A 24,224-nucleotide genomic window follows, 5' to 3' on the forward strand; every position below is an offset into this window, starting at 1 on the left:
AGCAGACAATATTATAAATGAATTAGCATATGGTTCTGGACTTGCATAGAAGATGAGAGACATGCGGGAAAAAGAGCCTTAGTAAATTTTCTAAAGAATTCTATGTTTGAATTTCTGAATTTGTGTGAAATTTTATTTTCAAAGGACTTGTGTTGTAATAAAGAATCTAGTATTTTGTTGGAGTTGAAATTTATCTTTAAAAAAAATTAGATGAATGTTTTGTGGAACATAAATCGTAATACCCAATTCGGAGTGTTACACTAGTGGAGGCTGCTTCCTTGGTTGGTATGCCTTCTTTGGAGAATGTCATTATCATAAATAGTTTGTAAGCATTACAACATCTAAATTCACCTCCTAATAGTCCTGAGGAAATTCATAATGTTTTAACATGTAAGAAAGACCATTTGGCAAAGGAATTGAAATTAGTTTCTAAATTGACTACTTTGCTTGATGAGAGGGAATATTCTAATACTAAAAAGGATGATGAGCTAGTTCAAACTTAAACAAATCTAGTAGAGGTAGGTCAAAGAAAGTTAATACTAAATTTTCCAAAGTAAGAATTTTTAAAAAGTTCTAAAAGGCCTTTTTTGAAAAGTGAAAAGGTTACCCAGTGATAAATCTCTTAATATGCTCAAGAATTTCCATTCATGTATTTACTTAGCTCTTTCTTTATAATAGGTTTTTCTTGTTTATGTGTAATATGTAATTTTATCATGGAGTTTGTATGATCCTTCATGGTTTTATGTTTGTTATAATAAATGTTATGACAACGATGTGTAACATAAGTTTTATTTGGATAAAAATATAGAAATTAAAAAAGTTTCAGATAAAAAAAATTCTAAATCGTTTTATAGTTGATAAATTTAAAACTATTTAATCCTTAAAATAATAGTTATTCAACAATGTTCAAATATTATATATAAGGAGTAGTTGATATAAAGTTAATTAAAAGTGCGGAAAATATAATTTAAACAATGAAATATATTTGTCAAACATATTTTCGTTTTCACAACAAGTTATTCAATTGAAGTTTCCTTAAGACACATCCATGGCTCGCAGCATATTAAGGATACGCATATGAACAACAAGATACATACAAAGAAACTTGTCGGCACCCTTGTTTAGATTATTTTCGAAATTTCAGAACAGACTAGTATTTGGCCTGCTTAAAATTTAGTTTAAAATTCCTAGGGTTGCCGTCACACAAACTTAGACAAGGAGGCATAAGTTATTATAAAGGAGATATTATTTCATTCTATTTCACTTTTCTTTTTTTAACTTAATTAAATTACTTTTATTTGTTAATGAAAAGTAAACAAAACTGATTTCATAAAAAAAAAATTAAGATATATATTTTGTAAACTTGAGCAATTCTGATTTCAAATGGTGTTCTAAAGGCCTTCCTTCCTGTGTCAAGCAACCTAAGAAAACAACCCAAACATCCATCTTGAACTGTGTGCTCTGCTGATGGATTCAACTTCTCTTACAGTGCCCTTTGTCCAAGAAATTGCAAAGGAGGCGTTGACGAGTGTTCCAGAGCGTTATGTTCGTCCACTTCATGAACGTCCAACATTATCTACCACCACACCTTTACCGCAAGTTCCCGTCATTGACCTAAGCAAATTGTTCTCGCAAGATCTCAAGGAACCTGAGCTGGAAAACCTGCACTGTGCCGCCAAAGAGTGGGGTTTCTTTCAGGTCAAATTGGTGCAATGAATTATCCAGATTAAAGAGTTTTGATTAATTATCTGTGCATAGTCCTAGCTCGTATTCATACAGTAGAATCGATTACTACATGTCCTGATTGTTCCACAAATAAACGTACACTTTTTATTAACATGTTGATTATGAAGTGATGAATTACTATTAACGTGCAGTTGATTAATCACGGAGTGAGCAGTTCGTTGGTGGAGAAAGTGAAGAGAGGTGCTCTTGAATTCTTTAATCTTCCAATGGAAGAGAAAAAAATGTTTGCACAGAGAGAAGGAGAAGGTGTGGAGGGATATGGTCAGGCCTTTGTTGTTTCTGAGGAGCAGAAATTAGAATGGGCAGATATGTTTTTCATGCTCACCTTGCCACCACAATTGAGGAAACCCTACCTATTCCCCAACATACCCTTACCATTCAGGTTCCATTCTCTCTCTCTGTTCATTATTATGCTCTCTTCTTTTATATCTTTGGAAATATGATTTAAAATCAGTAACTTAGTGCAGAAACAGTTATTAAGGATCTCAATTTATAATGTGTTTACATTAATGTTCTTACATCTCTAATCAAAGAATAAACGAAGTTCAACTTCAAATCCGATAATTTGTATTCTGTCTACGCCAAATTCTAGTTTTCATCATATCAGATAAACGTAAGGTTTAACTGGCGAAACCTTGACGTTGAAGGAAACATTAAAAATGTTAACATTAGTTTCAACAAACGAGTTTGTTTCATATTATTTAGTTTTTACTGAGTCTGATCACCTGTCATAGACGGTCTAATGCAGAGACATCTATTGTATTATAAACAATATCTATATTTTAAACTAACGGAATTAATGTAAAATAAAGTGTCACATGTCATACTTGTTTAGATTGACTTTTAACCTGATTTATGTAATTCTTTATAATTGCTTACTATATATAACAACGTTAGGTAGAATATAATAATAACCCTGGTTGCTTGAGGGTCGATCATGACTGGTTGCTTGAGGGTCAATCATGATGAGAGAAAATTTTTTATTATAAATTTATAATAAAAAGATTACAGTCTTATTATAAATTTTATATTATTTTATTTTTTTAATTTCATTAATAATTTAGATAATTAAATATGTAATTATTTTTTTATTATATTTTATTAATTTTCATATGTATCTTTTAAAATTAAAATTAATATATAATTAATTTTAAAATAATTATTAAATTTCAATTTACAAAACAAAAATATTCATTTAATGTTAATTAACGTTAATTATATATTAATATTAAGTTTCTTTTTAATACGCATATAACAATTATGAACAATCACATATTTAATTATTTTAATCATTGATATATTTTAAAAGTTAAATTAAATTAAAACTTTTATTAATATTGTAATTTTTTTATTATATTAAAATCAATATATATTAATACTTAATGTAATAAATAAACTATTTACCTTAATTATAAATATCGTGGTAATAAAATAATTAACACTACAAAAAAGAAAAGCATTACCGAAGGTCAGAAGTCCTCGGAAACAGCCAGAAGCCGTCGGAAAACGGTATTTACAGACGACTTATCGACGGCCAAAGAGTCATCGGTAAATCCCTTGTCGCTAACCTTTACCGAGGGCTTCCGCCCTTCGGTAATTATCGAGGGCCAAAAGCCTTCGGTAATTTCCGAAGGCTAAAAGCCTTCGGTAATTTCCGAAGGCCGAAAGCCTTCGGTAATTTCTGAAGGGCAAAAGCCTTCGGTTATTATCGAAGGGCAAAAGCCTTCGGTAATGACCTAATGTGGGTAGTTACCGAAGGACAAAAGCCTTCGGTAAGTTGGACGGAAATATAAAGGACAATTATATTTCTTATGAAACCAACAACATAAACAACCCTGTATAATAGTTTTCAAGCACAAAAAGACCTGCATAACAGTTTGTAAGCACATACATACCTGCATAATGTGCATCTCAAAGATGCAATTAATGATCAAAAAACATAGAACATCCATTAATTCATAGAACATGTATTTATAGTTAAAACATAAAAAAATGTAACATAATGATGTACTAACATCCAAATCATCCATTTGATCTAACATCCAAATGTAATAAACTCCAAATGTTCTAATATCCAAATGTTTTTCTATAACAACTAATAACAAAATGAAACTAATAATGTACATAGTTATCATCGAATGATCTTCATCATCCTGCTCCTCTATTGATGGCTGGACTGGTGTGGGTTGGACTGATGAGGGTTGGACTGATGTGGGCTGCTGAGGGACAACGGGTGAGGAGGAGGGTCGTGGTTGGGTCGGAGGGATATTCAATTCATCCTGTGAAGTTTCAGGCAACACTCTCATGACCAAGGCCTTAAAGTTTGTAAACTCTGCTCTCAAATCAGTGATTTCTTGGTCACGTTGCTCTAGTGCCTGCGTGAGGCGGAGAACGACCTCGTCAGCAGTAGTGGTGGAAGAAGAAGGTTGGTGCTTCAGAGTACCTCCTCTCGATGTTGTATAGTTTGCAGCAAGTTGTCCTGCACCGTACACTCGTCCCTTTTTCTTTCCACCAACGATGTCGACCCAGCACTGTGTCCTACGGATGTCGTCTTCTGCATTACTGCCATCATCCGGTGTAGGAGCTGACTCATGTTCAGATCTAACATGTGAAAGTCTCGTAGAAAATTCTTCCTGTTGAAACATTACAAGCAATGTTAGGGAATGATAGAATAACATAAATGAAAAATTAGTAATAATAATAGTGTTATTTGCTTACATGAGTCTTCCGAGATCTTTCATCAACGAATTGATTAGTGTCCTTCCTTACATGAGTCTGTGCAAAGACCTCATCAACATGGACCGCCCATCCCAGAGCTTGTGCTTGTAATATAATTTAGAATTAGAAGTGTACATCAGAAATACAAAATACATAACTTATATATGAAAGAAAAAGTTATGTAATGAAATTTTACCATACGAATGGCATGCTCATGAATGGTTATCGACCCACCAGTATGCAGGGTGCCACCCTTATGCAGCCAATTATGCAGCATTTTTTACACCATATTTGCACTAGAATTGAAAACAAATACTAGAATCAAATTGGACAGCACAAACAAAGCTTATGGAAGTCCTAATTCACTAGATCTAGCTGCAGAATATTAGCTATGAGATGTTTAAAGACATAAAACACATGCAAGGATATCAATCACGGTGAAAAGATTTATTACAATATGCGACAACACTTTGCTAATGGATTTGAAGCAACTTAGATATGCTTTTTGCATTGAATGGATTAATACAAGTTGCCACTACTTCAGACATGTGTAATAACATCAAATGAAAGTGTTCAAATATTGAGAACAACAAAATGTGCACTAGAATAGGTTTTCGATATTGCACCAGAAATGAAAATTATATGCAGATTTTGAAAACCAGAATAACTTTTTTTATGCTTTAGCTTATATCATCCAGGCTAGACATTGCCTCATTGCCTTTTATGGATTGATATATTGGTAGACATGCATATAAACACAGATTTCCAAAGAAAACACAGAAAATAAAGGCTGGAACAGAATCAACACTTCATGACAGAAAAGTCACTGCACATAAGGCACATGACTTTAGACAAAACTGGAAAATGAATATGCAACCTGGAATTCAAGTCAAGCAAACGAAATTCACTGATTAAAATGATGAAGAAACACTAAGGAACACTGGAAGTACAAGCACAACAAGTACAAACACGATTTAAACCAATTTGTCACCTTTTTAGTACACTTTTTTAGGTTCTAACAACTCAAAATTTGAGTTTTAGGTAATTGATTGCTTTTGAGTACTTTCCTAGTGTCATTTGACTACTTTAGACTTGTTAGGATAATAACATTAGTTATTGTTAGTCTACTTTAGGTGAATTGTCTCTTTCTCACCCTTTTACTAGACTTTTTTAGGTTCTACATACTCAAACTTTGAAGTTGAGGTAATTCTTTGCTTTTGACAAATTTCCTAGCTTATATCTACTACTTTAAACTTGTTAGGATGTTAAATATAGTAGTACTCTTTTTAGGTTTTAGGTAGTCTAATTTTGAGATTTTGCTACTTGATCCAATTTGACATCTCTATTAGCTTCATTTAAGTACTTTAAACTTGTTAGGATCACAATAATATACTTTCTTAGGTTATATTAGTTGAATTTCGAAATTGTCACCTATTTTTAGAACACTTTTTATGTTTTAAGTACTTCAATTTTGAGACTTCACAATTGAAGTCCAAAATCATATGTTCAACTTTGACTTTAGAGTTCACTTTCACAATTAAAGTCCAAATTCATGTACAGGTTGTTGGAGTGTTTAAGAGACATGTCTTTTAACATGTTGAAGGCCAAATTAATCACTGGAGTGCCCTTAACCACTACCACTTGGAGCAAAGTTAATAAAGTTTTACCTAAGAGATGGTCTACTTTAGCCTTAGTAAGGAATTTTTAGTTTTATAGTTAATATATAAACTATAAAACAACTATAACTTTGGTTCCTCCTTCTAGTTTGGTATGTTGGGGGATTCAACATAGTATATAACCAACATATATGCATGTTGGTTTGTCCTTGTACTCTACTTCATCCTTATAGTTACTCATTTTAAGTCTTACCCTGTATTGAAAGAGAATTTTAAGGGTGTTGTCATGGTCTTTTTCCAAGAGGGAATTTCGGTTGAAGGATGGGGAACAAGGTGTGGAGATTATATATAAGAAGAACATGCAACACACACAACACAAGAGAGAAGACAAAAGGCGAAAGAGAAAGAGAGATAAAAGGCAAACAAAATTTTATTTACCAAAAGGAGGAGCCAGCATGTTTATTTATCAAATTGTTGCATGGCTATAGGCTTTTAGACAGATCAATCAGGAGCAAAATAAAGCAAGGCAAACAGAATAAGACATCATTTACCTACCTAGAAATGATGAAGTCTTCGACACTTGAGTGTAGCCCTTAAACAATGACACTTTTGCAACTAACTTTAACCCACTACGTTTGAAGCTTCCAAACGTTATGTGCTCCTAATTGAAACCCCAAAACCTTGTACAATAATGGGCAATTTTAATTAGCAAAAGGCAACAACAACAAAAGATTAATCATCACACACCCTATATCCATCCCAAACCTAATTCCTACGTATATGCATGCTCACAAGGCCACCATTTTAAACAAAAGAGAAATGAAGTCAAGAATCATACCTTAGCTGGAAAAAAAATTCTGCACTACAAAATGCGTCCCTAGTTTGGTGGGTTGATACTAAAAAACATATGCAAATGATTTAAACACGCAACTGAATGTTCAAGTAACTTTATTTGATGATTTTAATTGTCTTTAAACTCTAAAATGAGTTATAAACAGCCTGCAACTCAAAATCATTACTCCACTTCTATTTTAACTCAAAAAGTGATGGTTTTCACAGTGTTAAATGTCCTTGAAATGTCCAGTTCGAGTTTGATCATGCTTAGTTGTATTTTTCAAGTTTAGTTTAGTGTATTTACACTTTCTACAGTCATTTGCATTTATAGCTAGCTGTTTGAATCATTATAACTTAGAATGAGGTGTGTAGTTGTTTAATTTGCTACCTTATTAGCTGTTATAAGGTCAAATTTTGGAATATACTATTTCTATGTCAAATAATAACTCAAAATACTTTGTTTTGATGATTTAAAGTTGTTCTAAAATTCTAATTTGACTTATAACCACTGTTGTGCAATTTCACAACTCAAAACCTCAATTTACAGTTCATTTTTCCTAGTGCAAAGTTGAATCAACACTCTGATTTTTCAATTTCTGCATTTGTAATTGGTTTGGGTTGTAACAAAAGCTAGGTTGTGATTTGAATTGAAACATGTGAAAAAGAAACATTATACAGCTGCTAAAAGGCATTTACTCTAATGGTTTGATCATGAGCACACTCTTTTTGGCAAAAATTTATTGATTCTAATGCTTGAGACAAGTGTATTTGATACATTCATACAGGTTTCAAGTGCTAACAATCGGAAATTATCACTGAATCTCAAAAAGAAGAGTTAAGTTGATCATTTTGCTAGTTTTATCATTGTTTCTGTGTTTTGTAGAGCTTTGCACCGTGCTTTAGTCTTTGAGTGGTTTTAGATCACTTCATATCTCCTAGTTGATAGTCTGCAGCTAGGTCTAGTTGATTAGTCTCTTAGCAACATCGAAGGTCAAACCCTTGTGTAAGTCTTTATGACCTTGTTGCACCATTAATTTTCCTTTTTGCCTAATCATATTTCAGTTTTAGCTTACAGAACCAGGGGCACATTCAAACCTTTGATTTCTATGTAAAAAACTGTTATGTTAACTCTTATGACTTGAATATGTACATGGACCTCTCCTACAACAACCTCAGTGGTTCCTTGCCTAGAATCTTGGGAAGAACTAACTACATCTTTAATTACAAGATTTGGGGGAAACATAGGTGTACGTTGAGAAACTGGCAGCATTAAGGCAGAAAGGGAATGTGGAGGAATATATTGAGGATTTTAAAAGATTAATAAACAAGCATCTGAGTTGATAGACTAACACCTATTGGGCTATTTCTTTGTTAGACTGCAGGGAGATATAAGGAGCCAGATTAGACCCACAACCCCAAAGATTTGTTGAAATGAAGATTGCCAGGGACGTTAAGGAGGTCACCAAAGATTACCGCAGCAATAGGGGGTAGCCAGCTGGAGCAACCTATCAGTTGGAAGGTATCAGGGAGATTATGGGGTTATTTTGGGCACAGAAGTGTTCATAGTAACCAAAACCAGACATAGTACGAGGAGTAACCTTAATACAGCATGAAAGGAAGGAACTAGTACCACTAGAGGTTCCAAGATGGGTAGTAACAATGGAAGTAATATCAGATATAGGGGGTTAAGACTACGTCAACTACTAGCAAAATCCTATAACTATTATTAAAGAGAAAAGAATAGAAAGAACTTATCAGCACAATTGTAACAACTATGACAATACTGGTGAGAGACATAAGTATAATAATCAAAATAATCTTCATATAGGGAGCGGTAATCATCCATAGTCTCCTCCTTCTGTGGTCTTAGTTCATCATGCTAAAAGTTGCAACTTATTAACAACATGTCAACACAGACACAAAACAATGCACAAAAAGTTTGTTCTACAACAACTAATGACCATCCACAATATGAAATCAAATGCATAACAAATAAGATACATATTACAAGTATATGATTATTTATACATGTCAACACAGACACACCTTTAGAATCACAGAAATAATGGAAAGATCAAATTACAGAGTAAAATTTGGATATCACTTGTGCTCTGGTTCATAAAGGATGAGGAAAACTTTAATGGCAATAAAGGAGGGCAATAAAAATAGAAAACCTTTTGATGGAGAATAACCCTGCCTAAGCTTCATTTCATTTCCAGTAAAACTAACAATACCACGACCCAATGAATAAATAAACAGGAAAGGAGTGAAGGTTGCTTACTTGTTAGAGTAAAGGCAAAGGGATTTTTCAGCTAGTGCGCTAATAGGCACTTCTCTTTTCCTTTACTGTCCCGTGTTCCAATCTCCCTATCATTTTCTTTTACTGCTTCGACTCCTCCCAAGTGTCGTCTTCTGATATGAAAAAAGGGCAGCAAGCCATCAAACTGATATCAAATGATTAAATACCCATCAAGCAAACACAAAACTTACCTCGCACTACAGAACACCCAATTCGAGTGAAGCCCCTGCACATCGCCAGCTCTGAACACAAGCCTCACACGCACAGCCACGAACCACCACTCCTATGGCGCCAAAGCGTAATGACGACGAAACACCACCCCTGTGGCTACCCCACCCACAACGGCACGAAGAACCTCGATGAGACCGAACAGAACGGGCAGGCGCACAATGCCACCGGACAGACAGAGGTAGACGAGAGAGGTAGACGAGATAATGGAAGCACAAACGAAAACGAAGCCAAAGGTTGACGAGAGAGGTAGAGGAGAGAATGGAAGCACAAAGTAAAACGATGGCAGACGTAGATGAGAGAGGTAGGGCAGGGAGGTTTTCACAATTTCAGGAAATTGGGAACGACCTCGACGAATAGAACCAATCACTTGGTTTAATGGGTCGAGCCTATTACCGAAGGACACACATCCCTCGCTATTGTCTTCCTGACCTTCGGTAGTTTAATTTCACTAAGCCCATCGGTAGTTGTCTTTATGGTCGTCGGCACCTCACTTTTACAGACGGCCTCAAGGCCTTCGGTATTAAGTTGCCGGTAATTAGCCAATTTCTTGTAGTGATAATGTGTACGAATCCATAAATAAAAATTGAATATGATGCCACTTCATAAAATAAAATAGCTAAAAATATATATATTCAAAAGTAAAAGAAAGAAAAAGAAAAATTTAAATCAGGTCAATGGGATCATATAAAATTTTAAATGATCTAGATAAATGAATTTCAATTTGTATAACCAATCAGATCATCAATTTGATCTGATATATCTAGTTATGATAAACCAGTCAAACTTGTCTCAACTTATGAACCTAATTATTTAATTTTTCTAATCGAATAGAACAAAAGTGTCCAAGTACATTCAGAAAGTGACAGAGTCAACTCTACTGCATCACAATAGAAAACTGATAGGACAAACCAAAAACTAGAGACCAAATGAATTTGACTAAGTTATTTAGTAGTTTGAATAATGGCGTTGCAATTTACTAAGGTGAAGATGTTTTTTTGTGTGGGTGATTTGAATGCAGAGATGATTTAGAGAGGTATTGTAGCGAGTTGAAAAAGCTTGCCATAAAAATCATTGACATAATGGGAAGTGCCCTGAGTGTGGAGAGAAAGGAAATTAGAGAGTTGTTTGGTGATGGAGTTCAATCAATGAGGATGAATTACTATCCGCCATGTCCCCAACCAGAGCTAGTTATGGGACTGAATCCCCATTCTGATGGTGGAGGTCTTACTATCCTTCTCCAAGCCAATGAAATGGAAGGTCTTCAGATCAACAAAGATGGACTGTGGATCCCTGTAAAACCCCTCCCCAATTCTTTCATCATCAACGTTGGAGACATGATTGAGGTATTTAACTAATTCACCACCAAATTTATTAATTTTTAATGATTCATTGATTATTTCTCATAATTCAACAAACCCTATTAGCATTTAACAAATGGAAGCTAATTAAATGAATCTTTTAATAACTGAGGTTTTGCAAAGATGTTTGATCGTTACCTTAACAAGCAATTGTGTGTAGATAATGACAAATGGGATTTATCGAAGCATCGAGCACCGAGCAACAGTGAACTTAGAGAAGGAAAGACTTTCCATAGCTGCATTTTACAACCCCAGCATGGAAGTAACTATAGGTCCAGCACCAAGCCTTGTTACTCCCAAAACACCAGCAGTTTTCAGGTCAATTAAAGTAACCGAATACTACAGGGGATACCTCTCCAAAGAACTCAAAGGGAGATCACACCTTGATAGCATGAGGCTCCAAAACAACGATTACAGAAACTCTTCAAACTGCTGTGATCCCAACCAGATACATTCTACAAACATATGAACCTTCTGTTGCATGCCTATTTCTTTAGTTTCTGCTTTACAATACTTTTTCAGTTTCCCGTGTGAAACTTAGACGCCACGAATTTGGTGATTTTTTCTCAATAAAAAGTCATTGCAACTAGTTAAGTTTCGTGTGTGTTTAATAACTAATAAAATATAGCTCATGTGATCAAATTAATGCTATTTTATTATAATAATTTCAATTTCAGTATTATCTAACTTAATTTCAGTTTCAGTAAACAAAATAGTTAGGAAAAAATTAATTTCAATTTCAATTTCAATTTCAATTTCAGGAAAAAATTTTAAAATAGCATTAACTAATAAAATAATTTCAATTTCAGTAAACAAATTAATTATTATTTTTCAACTAATTGATTTCTAACAAATTAATTATTATAAAAATTATACAAAAAATTTAGTCAAATAAATAAAATTAATATAAGAAGATAAAAAAAACAAAATAAGTAAAACATTAATTAACAAAATAGTAAATGAAAGCAAGAAATAAAATTAGAAAAAAATAAAAATAATAAAAAAAATTTGGTTAATTTCATTGTCTTTTTAGAGTTTATAATTGGTTATTTAAAGATTATCCATCAATTAATTATTGTCTTAATTTTTAAATTAATCAATATAAATTCTTAATTAATTTATAAAAGTTTTCACTATTAATCAAATATATTATCAATTAAAATCAAAATATTTGTAGATTAATTATAATAAATTTAATTAAAGAACATCATCAATTAAGTATTACTTTGCGTGATCGTGTATATTCTTTTATCTCTTGTATCAACTAAAAAACTAATTAATCAAAGTGCATTATTGATAGATTTTTGTTAAAGTTTTTATCTTTGATATCAATTATTGGGCAAAACTAATTCAATCACATAAAAGTTTCCAAATTTAATCAAAGTATATTATTAATTAAAATTGAAAATTATTAGACTCATATAAATGATATCTTATGTAGATTTAACATCGTCCTAACTTGCTATAATGTAAAATTAATTACTTTTACTTGATTATAAAAGGCTTAATATCATTTATGGTCCCAATTTTTGTCAGTTTTGTTCGAAATGGTCCTAATTTTTTTTATGTTCAATGTAGTCCTAAAGGTCGTAATTTGTGTTCAATTTAGTCCTTTTTGTAAACACCATTTAAATTGTTAACGGCCAAATGTCCAGCTGTGCAATTAGTGACACATCACCCTTGACACGTCATCATCATCTCCTACCTCCAGAAACCCTAATTTCCCCTTACATAGAAACCCTAGCCACCAACCCTAACCGCTGCCGCCACGCTCACGGCCAGCCACCATCTTCGCACCTCAATCATCACACATTTCGAAACACTAACCAGATGGTCGCGTCATTGTTCCAAATGCTCCGACACAAGCATCGTGAAACCGAATCGTGAGTTCCTGGCACCTTTGAGCAACGTCGTGAAGCTTCTTCATTCTCCACCAGCTACCACCAACCTGAAACACAGAAGATCAAAACCCACAGAACCAAAAATCTCCTTCAAACCAGAAGCGGAATTCGTGCTGCAACGGTGAAAAGCCACCAACATCATCATCAACCTCTCGTGAGAAAAATCCAAATCGCTAACGCAAACCCAAATCGCACCAGCGCCTCTTTGCAAGCTTCTCCACCGCGCCTTCTTCATTCACCTGCAGGATAAAAACCTAGAAGCAAACCAACTATCAGGAAGTTCACCATATCCACCGTGAAGGAGAAACCCTATTCTCGCGTGACGACAATCGACCAAGCTTTTTCCCAATCTGCCGATGCAAATCTGAAACCCTAATTTTTGGGTGAAGAAAGGGGTTGCCACATGTCAAGCCCTCATTGGCATGACCATCCTTAGTCAACTCTAGTCCTAGCCACGTTAGCCAATAAGTGTCATGTAATTCACTGATTGGTGATGTGTCGTTAACGATTTAAACAGCGTCTGCGAAAAGGACTAAATTGAACACAAATTACGATATTTAGGACTACATTGAACGTAAAAAAAATTATGGTCATTTCGAACAAAGCTAACAAAAATTAGAACCATAAGTATTAAGCCATTATAAAAAAAACATAGATAAAAATAAATCACAAAAATTAAAAAAAAAAGCAAATCTATTCATTTAACCCTAGAATACAATTAAGAAATCACAACATAATCAATTTCAAAGGCTTAACACTCCATGAAATGTAGATTTAACATAAAAATAAAAGAAGAGGTGGTGAAAAACACAAAAGATGGTGGAGAGGACGAAATTAGGTTTCCAAAATGTTCCTAAGCCCCTTAATATGTTTCCTTAGGTCTCTTCATATAAAAATTAGACTAGGTTCTATTTTTGACTGTTTTGTTATTGTAATCTTCTTTCTAATAATGTATTCTCCTTCAATTATCTTCTGAATAATTCAATATCTTCAAGATATATTTGGTTGTTGTGAAAATCTAAAAATATTTAAGAAGATCTTTGCTAGATTCAAAAAAATTTGAAAAATATTATCTTTTAATATTTACTAATATAGTTAAATAAAGTAATTATTTAAAATATCAAATAAAATATCTAAAAGTATATTTTTCCCAAATTATCTTTAATCATAAAAATTTATCAATTATTGCAACTTTTGTTGTAGAAAAAAAATAGCTAAGGTCCAATTTTTGTTGTTTATTTCTTATTCTTGACTTAGCCAAATTTGTTTACTTTTTCATGTTTTTCTTGTCTTCTTTATGCAATGTTTGACTTGACTTTTTATGATTTTGATTATTTTCTATTCTTGAATTTACTTTTAAGGTGTCATGAGATTTTCACCAATTTATTTTCACATCTTCATGAATTCAACTTAATTGTAGTTATACCAACACACATCAAAAATTTCAAAGAACATTTATACAACTAAAAAATTATCTATAACATATTTTTGTATTTCATACTCAATAAACCCAATTATAAAAAAAATCTTAATTAAATTTTTCTAAAAGCACAAACACCAATCCAAAATTAAAGGTTGAATATAAACATAAATATACACTCATCAATTACCGACTTCAATTTTCCAAAAATAATGTAAGAGCCGGAAAAATTCATTGTAATAAAAAGGATTATGTGTTTTGCTACATGTTTCTTTATATATAAGAAAGTCTATGCTTTCACTTATGTAGCTTGGTTTCTTTATATATAAGGAAGTTTATGTTTTCACTATATGTAGCTTGGTTAGTAAGAGTTCCTTATTGCACTAATAATCACGTTTTCAATCTCTACTGAATTTTAGTATTTATTGATGGGAGGTACGAATATACTTATATGTTTGTGACGCATGATATGATCATATAAATCTTGATATAAATCTTGATATTTTGATGGATGATATGTTTGGTTTGCAAATTAAAGTACAGAGATTTGAACCTAGGCCAGCATACCTTGCATTGTTTTATTTCCTTTTTTAAGGGCTGCCACGTAATTGTTTTTAGTTTAGTTAAGCATGGTTGATTTAAAAATAATGAAGACTGATAGCACGTCCGGGGGGAATCAATTTCTATAACTGATTTTTTTTTTCTTCTTTTTTAAGAGTAAGAGAGTTTTTAGTAAAGGAGGTTTCGTGGGGGCAGGTAGGGGCAAGTGTTTTTAAGTTTTAGGTAGGGTTAGAAACGGAAAAAACCTTGTTGCTATTGTGAGTAAAGGAGAATCGTGTGCACTGGATTGTTTCCTTGATAGAGTGAGAAAAGAGAGCGTAACAGATGCCGTCTAGGAAGAGCTTTGGGCTGTGTGCCTGTGGAATCATGTTGGAGTCATGCTAGCTTCTGGTTTACAAGGTAGGGGAGCTGACCTTTTGCCCTTGATTCTGCGATATTGTCATACTTTGTTATGGTCTTCAGTATGTTTCTATGTCCACTTTCCTTGCTGATTAGTCCATACCTGCAGTAGGTTGTAATGAATAGCTTTATGAGCATATGATATTCCTTGGTGTATACAATTGTTCTCGGCAGAATTTGAATGCAGGTGCAGTGGCCAGGTATGTGAATTACGTGTGTAGTGTAAGAATTTTACTCTTCTCTCAGTGCATTGTAAGGTTGTGGTGACTGATATGACTAAGTAGTCATATGTTTTTGTTATTTTGGCATGAATCATTCACCATATGAGCTGCCAAGTTGTGTATATGAGTTTGGACAACAGACCGTGCGCTTTCGATTAGGTTTCTCTTGACGAAAGCCGAACTGGATAAATAGCAAGTCTTGATCTTGTGGTTATGGTTGGTAGGGGTTATCAAGATAGTGGATGAAATGTGCAGGATATTTGCAATACAAATCAATGATGAAGAAGCACGAAAAGTCATACCTTGAGAGAAGAACATGTAATCTAACCCTAAGCACAGTGAAACGAACAACACTTCAAGAAAGAGACGACACGCACAGTGAAACGAAAAGCATAGAGAGAAAGAGATGGAGTGCACGAGAGAAGAATCCAGAACATATGTTTATTATTGAAAAGTGAATTGTGTAGTTACAGTAAGACAAAAAGAGGGAAAATAAAAAGGGGAAAAAAAGGATGGGTTGGGCCGCAAGGCTGAAGGCCCAATAACTAACATTATCATCCCCTCAAGCTGGGAGTAGATGTCGGTCATTCCCAGCTTGGAATGAAAATACTTAAAAACAACAGGAGCAAGTGGTTTAGTGAAGAGGTCGACAGCTTGTTCAGTGATAGAAATGGGGAGCGGTTTGAGGAGATCAGTGTTGAGCTTGTCCCTAACAATGTGACATTCTATTTCAATGTGTTTGGTGTGTTCATGGAAGACTTTATTAGAGGCAATCTGGATAGCGGAGTGATTGTCACAGTAGACTATATAGCAGGTTGAGTGGTGATAATACGAAGATCATGAAGAATGTAGGTCAACCATTGTAGTTCACAAGTGACAGCAGCTAGAGCCCGATATTCAGCTTCTGAAGAGCTCCTGGAAATGGTTTGCTACTTTTTGGATTTCCAAAAAATGATAGAATTGTTGTAATAGATGAACTAACCAGTGATAGATTTTCTGGATTCGGGACAGGTTGCCCAGTTAGAATCACTATAGGCTTTGAGTTGATTGGTGTTGTTGCTTTGGAGGAGGGTGCCACTGTCAGGACTTCCCTTGAGGTATCTAAGAATGCGGTGAGCAACTTGTTGATGTAGTGTGGTAGGAGAGGAAACAAATTGGCTGAGGTTATTAATAGAGAAAGTGATGTTGGATCTGGTATTTGTGAGATATATGAAGCGGCCAATGAGTCTTCGGTAGGAGGATGCATCTTCATCATTAAGGAGGTCTCCTTGATTAGTAAGACGTGAAGAATGTGCAATAGGAGTGGGCATAGGGGCGCAATGGAGCATTCCAGCTTCTATAAGGAGGTCAAAGGTGTACTTGCATTGGCTGAGGTGGATTTCAGAACTGTTATGAGCAACTTCCAACCCGAGAAAGTAGGTGAGATCACCCAAGTTTTTGATGTGGAAAAAGCTATCAAGGGAAGTAGTGATATGTTGTATCTTAGTGGCGTTACCCGCAAGAACATTGTCATCAACGTAGATTAAGATGGAAGTGGTGTAGCAAGTATCATGTTTCAAGAAAAGGAAATTATCAACATTAAATCTAGTGTAATTGTTAAATAGATGAAAAGTGGAAAGTTTGTCATACCAATGTCGTCCAACTTATTTGAGCCCATATAAAGATCTTTGAAGTTTGCACACCTGATTGGGTTGTGATGGGTGAAGCCAAGAGGAAGTTGCATACAAACTTCTTCATGTAGGTCACCATGAAGAAAATCATTGTTGATATCAAGTTGTTTGAGAATCTAGTGGTTAGAGGCAGCAATGGCGAGAAGAAGACGAAGAGTAGTTAATTTAGCAATAGGGTCAAAAGTCTCGAGGTAGTCTAATCCTTCAAGTTGGGTGTAACCCTTAGCTACAAGGCGAGCTTTAAAATAGTCAATTGATCCATCAGACTTGTGTTTGATTTTGTATATCCAGCGGCATCCAATAGCAGTTTTGCCAAGAGGAAGGTCAGTGATGGTCTAGGTCACTAGTGCAAAAACAGCGTATAACGTCACGTGTTCAACGTCCAACCACTGAATAACCAACGTTAAAAATGATCGGTGACATTTTTCTAAATAAATGCAATTATTAAACATTGTTTAGAATTATAATTCGACGTCAATCTATTATATTGAGTAAATTTTGTGAAAATGTTTGGTGCGAAGGTGAAAATGTATTTACGTACGACGTCGAATTCCCTAGAATTAAATGTCAAAAGGATATAAAACGTCGAATGTTCCAGCATTAAACGTTAAAAAGTTAGCGAATTTAATAAAAATTTGAGCGGGAAAATTCAATCATTTTATCTTAGCTCGCGATACCGTCTTTTTTACTCAAACTTTTTTGGAACGAAGTTTGACGACCATCACATGTAATCTTTCTTTCATTTGTTACAACATGTTAACTAACTACTTTATGTATGATTTTCGTTTATTTTGACCGATTATTTTCAAGTTCTTGTCCTTCCACTAGTACAAAAATCGCGTGCAACATCGAATATTTTGTGTTTTTAACTGTGAATTTGCGAACGACGTCATATCAGGAGACATTAAATTTACATCGAATTTAAAAAATTCGATGTTAAATTAATGTCCAACTTTGTTAATATACGACGTTAACTTAACGTCGAATTTTGTCAATATTCGACGTTAATAAAAAAAATTAATTAATTTTGATCCTTTTTTACAACTCTACGAGACCTGAAAAGCATAAAAACAACAAATTTCAGTGTTTGGTATTTTATAAAGCATGAACTATGAACATGTAGTATAGCATCAATATCAAACAATAATAACCAACAACAAAGAAGTTCAATCAAACAACAACAACAAACAAGTTCAACTAAACAATAACAACAAACAAGTTCAACAAAAATACAACAAACAAGTTCAACAAATAAGTTCTTCAAAATGAAAATGAAAACGAAAACTAACCTTCAAAAGGTGGATTCGTCTGAATAAAGTTGTCACAGTGAGAGAGAAAGCAGAATGCGCCTATGAAGGACAATAGCACGAAAATAATCGATTAAAACAAACAAAAATCATACATAAAATAATTAACTAACATGCATTTGTATCAAATGAAAGAAAGATTACATGTGATGCTCGTCAAACTTCGTTCGAGAAAAGTTTGAGAAGAAAAAAAGATATTGTGTGCTAAGATAAAGTGAATGAATTTTCAATCTCCTACTCAAATTTTTGTTGAATTCACTAACCTTTTGACGTAGAATTTAAAAGTCATTCAACGTTTTATATTTTTTTACGTCGAATTACAACTCTAAACGACGTTTAATAATTTCATTTATTTACAAAAATGTCACCGCTCATTTTTAACGTTGGTTATTCAGTGGTTGGACGTTGAACACGTGACGTTATACGCTGTTTTTGTACTAGTGTTCATAGGCGCATTCTGCTTTCTCTCTTACTGGTGGCAACACTTTATTTCGACGAACTCACCTTTTGAAGGTTAATTTTCATTTTCGTTTTGAAGAACTTATATGTTGAACTTGTTTGTTGTTGTTTTTTGTTGAACTTGTTTGTTGTTGTTTGGTTGAACCAGTTTGTTGTTGTTGTTTGATTGAACTTGTTTTTTGTTTGTTATTCTTGTTTGTTGTTGATACTACACTACACGTTCATAGTTCATACTTATAAAAAATTGCACTTTGTTGTTTTTCTGTTTTTCAGGTCTCGTAGAGTTGTAAAAAAGGATCACAATTAATTAAAAAAAATATAAAAAAATTATTAACATTTAATATTGACAAAATTCGACGTTAATTTGCTTAACGTCGAATTGTTCTATGTTCGACTTCAATTTAACGTCTCCCGATATGACGTCGAATTGTGAAAGGCCGAAAAACAACGACGTTATATGGTGTTTTTGTACTAGTGGGTGTTGTTGTTTGCTAAGGCTTTGAGTTCATCCTGCATAGCTTGAGTCCACTAAGGTATTTTAGATGCTTCCTTGTAGGTGCGAGGTTCAGTGGTAGATGAAATAGAGAGGATGGTGTGCCTGAAATCAGAGGATAACTTGTCATAAGGAAGAAAATTAGTAATGGGATATCTAGTAATGTTATTAGTTTGAAAATCTGTAAGATATGTAGGAGGACGTTTGGGCCTAATGGAACACCTAATAGTGTCAACATGCTCATTTATATTGGATACATCATCATTGAATGTGTTAGCTAGGGGAGGTTCAACAATGTTTGTGATGCTTGTGGTGTCATTGGTACTAGTGACAATATCACTAGCAACATTAGTATCAGTGGCAGTAGGCACAGAAACATTATTACTAGGAAAATTAATATCATCATAATTATGACTATAATTTTGAGGAATAGGCAAAAAAAAGAGTTAGAACCAGAATTATTGAAAGAGTAAGAAGTATAAGGAAAACAATTTTCATGAAACAGCACATTGCGAGATATATCAATCTTATGGTTTTGTAAGTTAAGGAACTAATAACCTTTGGTGTTCTATTGGAAACCTAGGAAAATGCCAGGAACAACCCTTGCATCAAATTTTTTTCTGTGAGCAGTCAAAGTGCTAATGTAGCATAAACAGCCAAAGCAGAACAAAAATATCATACAGTTTCCCATATAATTTTTCATGTGGAGTAGCATCATTAAGTAACGGGGTAGGCATGCAATTGATCAATAAAGTAGCATATTCAGCAGCAAAACACCAAAAAATAGTAGGCAAATTAGCTTGAAACAAGAAGGAGCGAGTGACATTTAACAAATGTTGGTGTTTACGCTCAACTATGCCATTTTGTTGAGGGGTTTCATTACAAGTGGTTTGATGGTTAATACCTTTAAGGGATAAAAAATTATGCATAGCAAATTCAATACAATTATCAGTACGAAATGGTTTTTATAGTAGTAGAAAATTGGTTTTCTTTGTTTGTTATAAAATCAGTGATAATTTTTCTAACAACAGATTTGTCAGTCATAGGTATTAGCCAAGTGTAACGAGAAAAGTCATCAACAATAGTGAGAAAATATTTGAATCCATGCATAGAAAGAATGTTGCAGGGCCTCATATATAAATGTGAATAAGATCACATATTTTCATAGTTTTAGAGGTACTATTAAAGAAAGGTAACTTTCTTTGTTTAGCACGATGGCAAGCATCACATATGTATGTGGAATTATGAACAATGAAAGGATATTTAAGTTTCAAAGAATTCAATCTAATGTCCTAATCTAAGATGCCATAGGCTAGTTTTGTTTACAACATTGTTGGCAAAATTTGTAGTAGCACTAGTGTAGAAAAGATCTTTAACGTCACCCTTTAGACGTTTGACCTAAAGGGTCTGACGTCTCATTAACATCACACATATAGACGTCGGACAAAGATCAGACGTTAAAAGCCCAAAATAACAGACGTCTAAAGTTCTTTCTGCACTAGTGACAGTAAGTATGTTTAAAGAAAAGTCTAAAATGTACAAGCCACTAGTGAGTTTAGCTATAAAAATCTTCTCTCTAGTTTGAATGTCCTGTATAGTACAACCATGAAAGGAAAAGGTTAATTCATAGTTATTAAAAGAAATCAACTGAGATATAGAGATAAGATTAAAAGAGAATTGCGGGACATAAAGGAGATTCAAAAGGTGAATCTTATTGTAAAGAATAACATATCCAGAATACTCAGAATGAACAATATTACCATTAGGTAAAGCAATTGGAATAGGTTTGATTCTTTTATAGGATGAAAAGTTTCGTAGGGAAATACTTATATGATTTGTTGCTCCAGAATCAAGAATCCAATTGTTTTTAGTATATTTGGAAGTAAGAGTAAGACTGATATTACCTAGAAAAGGTTGGTTGGCCGAAGCAGATCCAATGTGATGGATTTGAGCAAAAGTAGAGGCACAATTCAGATTGTGGGTTTTGAAGAGCTCTACAAGAACTTGAAATTGTTGAGGTGTGAGGCATATGTCATCAGCACTATCAGAATTGTTATCTTTGACATTCACACTGTCTTCTTGAACAGACGTATGGTGAATCTGGGCATGCTTATTACAGAGCTTATGTCCTGGAGGATAGTTGTGCTTCTTATAACAAACCTCAATCATATGACCGCTTTTAATGCAATGAGTGCAATGTTTTTTGCCAGTTGGTATGCTTTTGAATCCTTTGTCTTGATTAGGGAAGTCATTCTTGCGGCAACAGACAACTTCACTATGCCTATACTTTCCACAATAATTACAAACGGTGGAAGAGGTGGAAGTGGCGCAAGCGGTGGCAGTACCAGTGTCCTGAGTCTTGACCGCAGAAATCATATTTCAACTTGACAATGTCTTTCTTGTTGTGCCACCAAAGAAAAAACTTTAGTGATGTCCGGAATAGGGTCCAAGAGAAGCACGTGCGAGGTAACATTAGAAAATTGATCATTTAGTCCTCGTAAAAATTGCATAACTTGGTCTTCTTGCTTCCTTTGCTTCACAACAGTCAGGACTTGACAACCACACTCGGGTTTACAGGTGCAAAGGGGTTCTAGACAGAAATTTTCGATCTCATCCCAAAGAATGTAAAGTTTAGTGAAATACTCATAAATGGTAAGGTCACCTTGATGAAGGGTTGCAATGTCAAGTTGAAGGCTAGAAATGCGAGAGAGACTTCCTTGAGAAAATCTGTTATTTAGATCATTCCAGATCTTCGAGGCTTTGTTCATCTATATGATGCTTTGTCTGATGGACATGGAAACAAAGTGGACGATCCATGAGATAACCATATTATTTCCATGATTCCAAGCGATATGCTCCGACTTATTTTTGTCAGGAGGACGAACATTGCTAAGGACGAACTCGATCTTGTTTTTGGCGCTAAAAGTAGTTAACATGGAACGACTCCAAGAATGATAATTTGTACCATCGAGAACCGGTGAAACAAGAGCAACAATTGGGTTTTCGCTGGCAAGTAGTTGTGGACGAAACTGTCTTCTGCCATGACTGAAGCGAGAACCAGAAAGAAAGAAAAAACCACAAGAAAGGGAGAAGAGGAAGCAAAGTTACGCAGCAGAGCTCTTTAAAAGAAGAGCTCTGATACCATATCAAGATAGTAGATGAAATGTTTAGAGTAAAGAACATTCAAGATATTTGCAATACAAATCAATGAAGAAAGAAGCACGAAAAGTCATACCTTGAGGAGAAGAACCTGTGATCTAACCCTAAGCACAATGAAACGAACAATACATAGAGAAAGAGATGACACGCACTGTGAAACGAAAAGCACAGAGAGAAAGAGATGAGTGCACAAGAGAAGAATCCAGAACAGATGTTTATTATTGAAAAGTGAATTGTGTAGTTACAGTAAGACGAAAAGAGGGAAAATAAAAAGGGAAAAGAAGGATGGGCTGGGCCGCAAGGCTTAAGGCCCAATAACTAACATTATCACGATGTTGGTATTAGTTTTGAGAGAACATGCTCTTTAATTGAATATCAATAAAAATCGTGTTGTATGAGTTAGGTTATGACCATTGGCAGTTTGGATTTTAAATGGGGTACATGATTTTCTGGTGCAACCAAGAGTAAGTAGAGTCTAAGTTTGATTCATGGATTTATTATGGAAACATTGAGAAGGCTGCAACATGATCTCTTGAAAACAGCACCTTGAAGGAATGTTTTCTCTATGCATTGTTTTTCTTTCTAGAAAATAAATTAGCACAGTAGCAAGCTTTGTAAGATTTTTTTTTCTAAAAATAATGTAGTGCAGTTATATATATATATATAGATGTGAAAACTTTTGGTCTAATTAATTGCCATGCACCATGCATCTATTGGTTATACGATGTGTTATGTAGTATTATATTTATTACATAAAATATCTTAGATATTTTAAACGGTTAAGATATTTATAAGTAACTAACCACAGTTTTAGGTAAGGTGGTTATTTTTATTTTGCTTATAAATACAATGACAGGGCAAAAGTTCAAGTACGTTCTCTCTATGTTCTAGAGACCCTAAATAATATTTCAGAGCAGTATCATAATCACTCTCTTGAGAGCTGAGGCTCCATAACTCACATCTGACTTGAGCGTCGGAGTATCTTTGCAGGTATCTCCCCCTCTTTTGGAGAGTATGAACAACAACAATTGGAGAAGAGCAAGCGTCCCAAACAGCCAGGAGCAACAAAGACACATTGGAAAACATCTACACCGAAACATTTTGGCGCCCACCATGGGCCGAGTGCCATCCCACAGAAGCCACAAGAGGAGCCTCGGCCTCGATGAGTCACTTCTTCGGATAAGGCTACTCCAACAAGATGAAGCCGTTGCATTGTCCCCAAGATTCGCCAACGTGAGCCATTGACGCCACCGTCATCACCAGACCGAATGGAGCCTCCGGCGAGTTTCTCTCCTTCTTCCGCCACCACTGACGTCGTCTTTATCAAGATTCAATTCCCAGACCAGCACCAATTGCTATGACAATTGGCTCGGCGGCTTCTACGACCATGACTCTCGCTACACCGGCGAAATCATCCTCCACCGCCGCCTCGACTCAGACAAGTGCCGCCTTCACCAACGGCAACACTTGCATCTCCAATTTGCGCTGTCTCCAACACTTCTTCCCAACCTAAATACTCACCGCCAAACAAGGCCACCACAAATCCGCCAGTCCATCCCAAGCCTAGGGACTCCATGGTCTTCGATCACCTTGGATCGCGGCTTCCGTCGACGACAACCTCATGATCGGCCGTTCCGCAATGTGGCTGATTCTAGGGTTTTTTAGGGTAAAAAGGGATTTGACAGAGAGGCGAGAAGAAGACGGTTGTCACCCAGAGACAAACCCTTTCGGCGTCTTGTCAGACCCATTCTGCACGTCTTCCGCAACACTCACGTCATCCACGCGTCGTTCGGTTCTGCCTCCACGTCATCCAACCCAATTTCTATTCCCCA

General features: G+C 34.7%; 1 protein-coding gene, 1 long non-coding RNA gene and 1 pseudogene across 3 annotated transcripts; 1 reads left to right on the top strand and 2 right to left on the bottom strand.

Annotated features, from left to right (window-relative positions):
• Positions 1–1,398: 1,398 nt before the first annotated feature.
• LOC124831899 (oxoglutarate-dependent flavonoid 7-O-demethylase 1-like) lies at positions 1,399–11,383 on the top strand. Its single transcript, XM_088112604.1, has 4 exons — positions 1,399–1,698; positions 1,878–2,128; positions 10,463–10,787; positions 10,963–11,383. Exons 1-4 carry the CDS (start codon positions 1,468–1,470, stop codon positions 11,269–11,271), a joined length of 1,116 nt encoding a protein of 371 aa, XP_087968730.1. The 5' UTR covers positions 1,399–1,467; the 3' UTR covers positions 11,272–11,383.
• LOC148205973 (uncharacterized) lies at positions 3,702–10,470 on the bottom strand. 2 transcript variants are annotated; one of them, XR_015785899.1, is made up of 5 exons: positions 9,405–10,470; positions 9,196–9,323; positions 6,636–6,760; positions 4,465–4,760; positions 3,702–4,379 (listed from the first exon to the last, which is right to left on the bottom strand). It is a non-coding gene; the product is annotated as an uncharacterized LOC148205973 (long non-coding RNA). The 2 variants fall into 2 exon arrangements; XR_015785898.1 differs by having other exon boundaries at positions 9,196–9,326; positions 9,405–10,468.
• Positions 11,384–19,268: 7,885 nt separating the features above from the next.
• LOC148205974 (uncharacterized) lies at positions 19,269–23,968 on the bottom strand (annotated as a pseudogene).
• Between the last annotated feature and the right edge of the window lie 256 nt (positions 23,969–24,224).

This window comes from Vigna umbellata, chromosome 1 (genome assembly GCF_029865625.1).
Source record: "Vigna umbellata cultivar VRB3 chromosome 1, Vumbellata_1.0, whole genome shotgun sequence".
Taxonomy (NCBI): Eukaryota; Viridiplantae; Streptophyta; class Magnoliopsida; order Fabales; family Fabaceae; genus Vigna; species Vigna umbellata.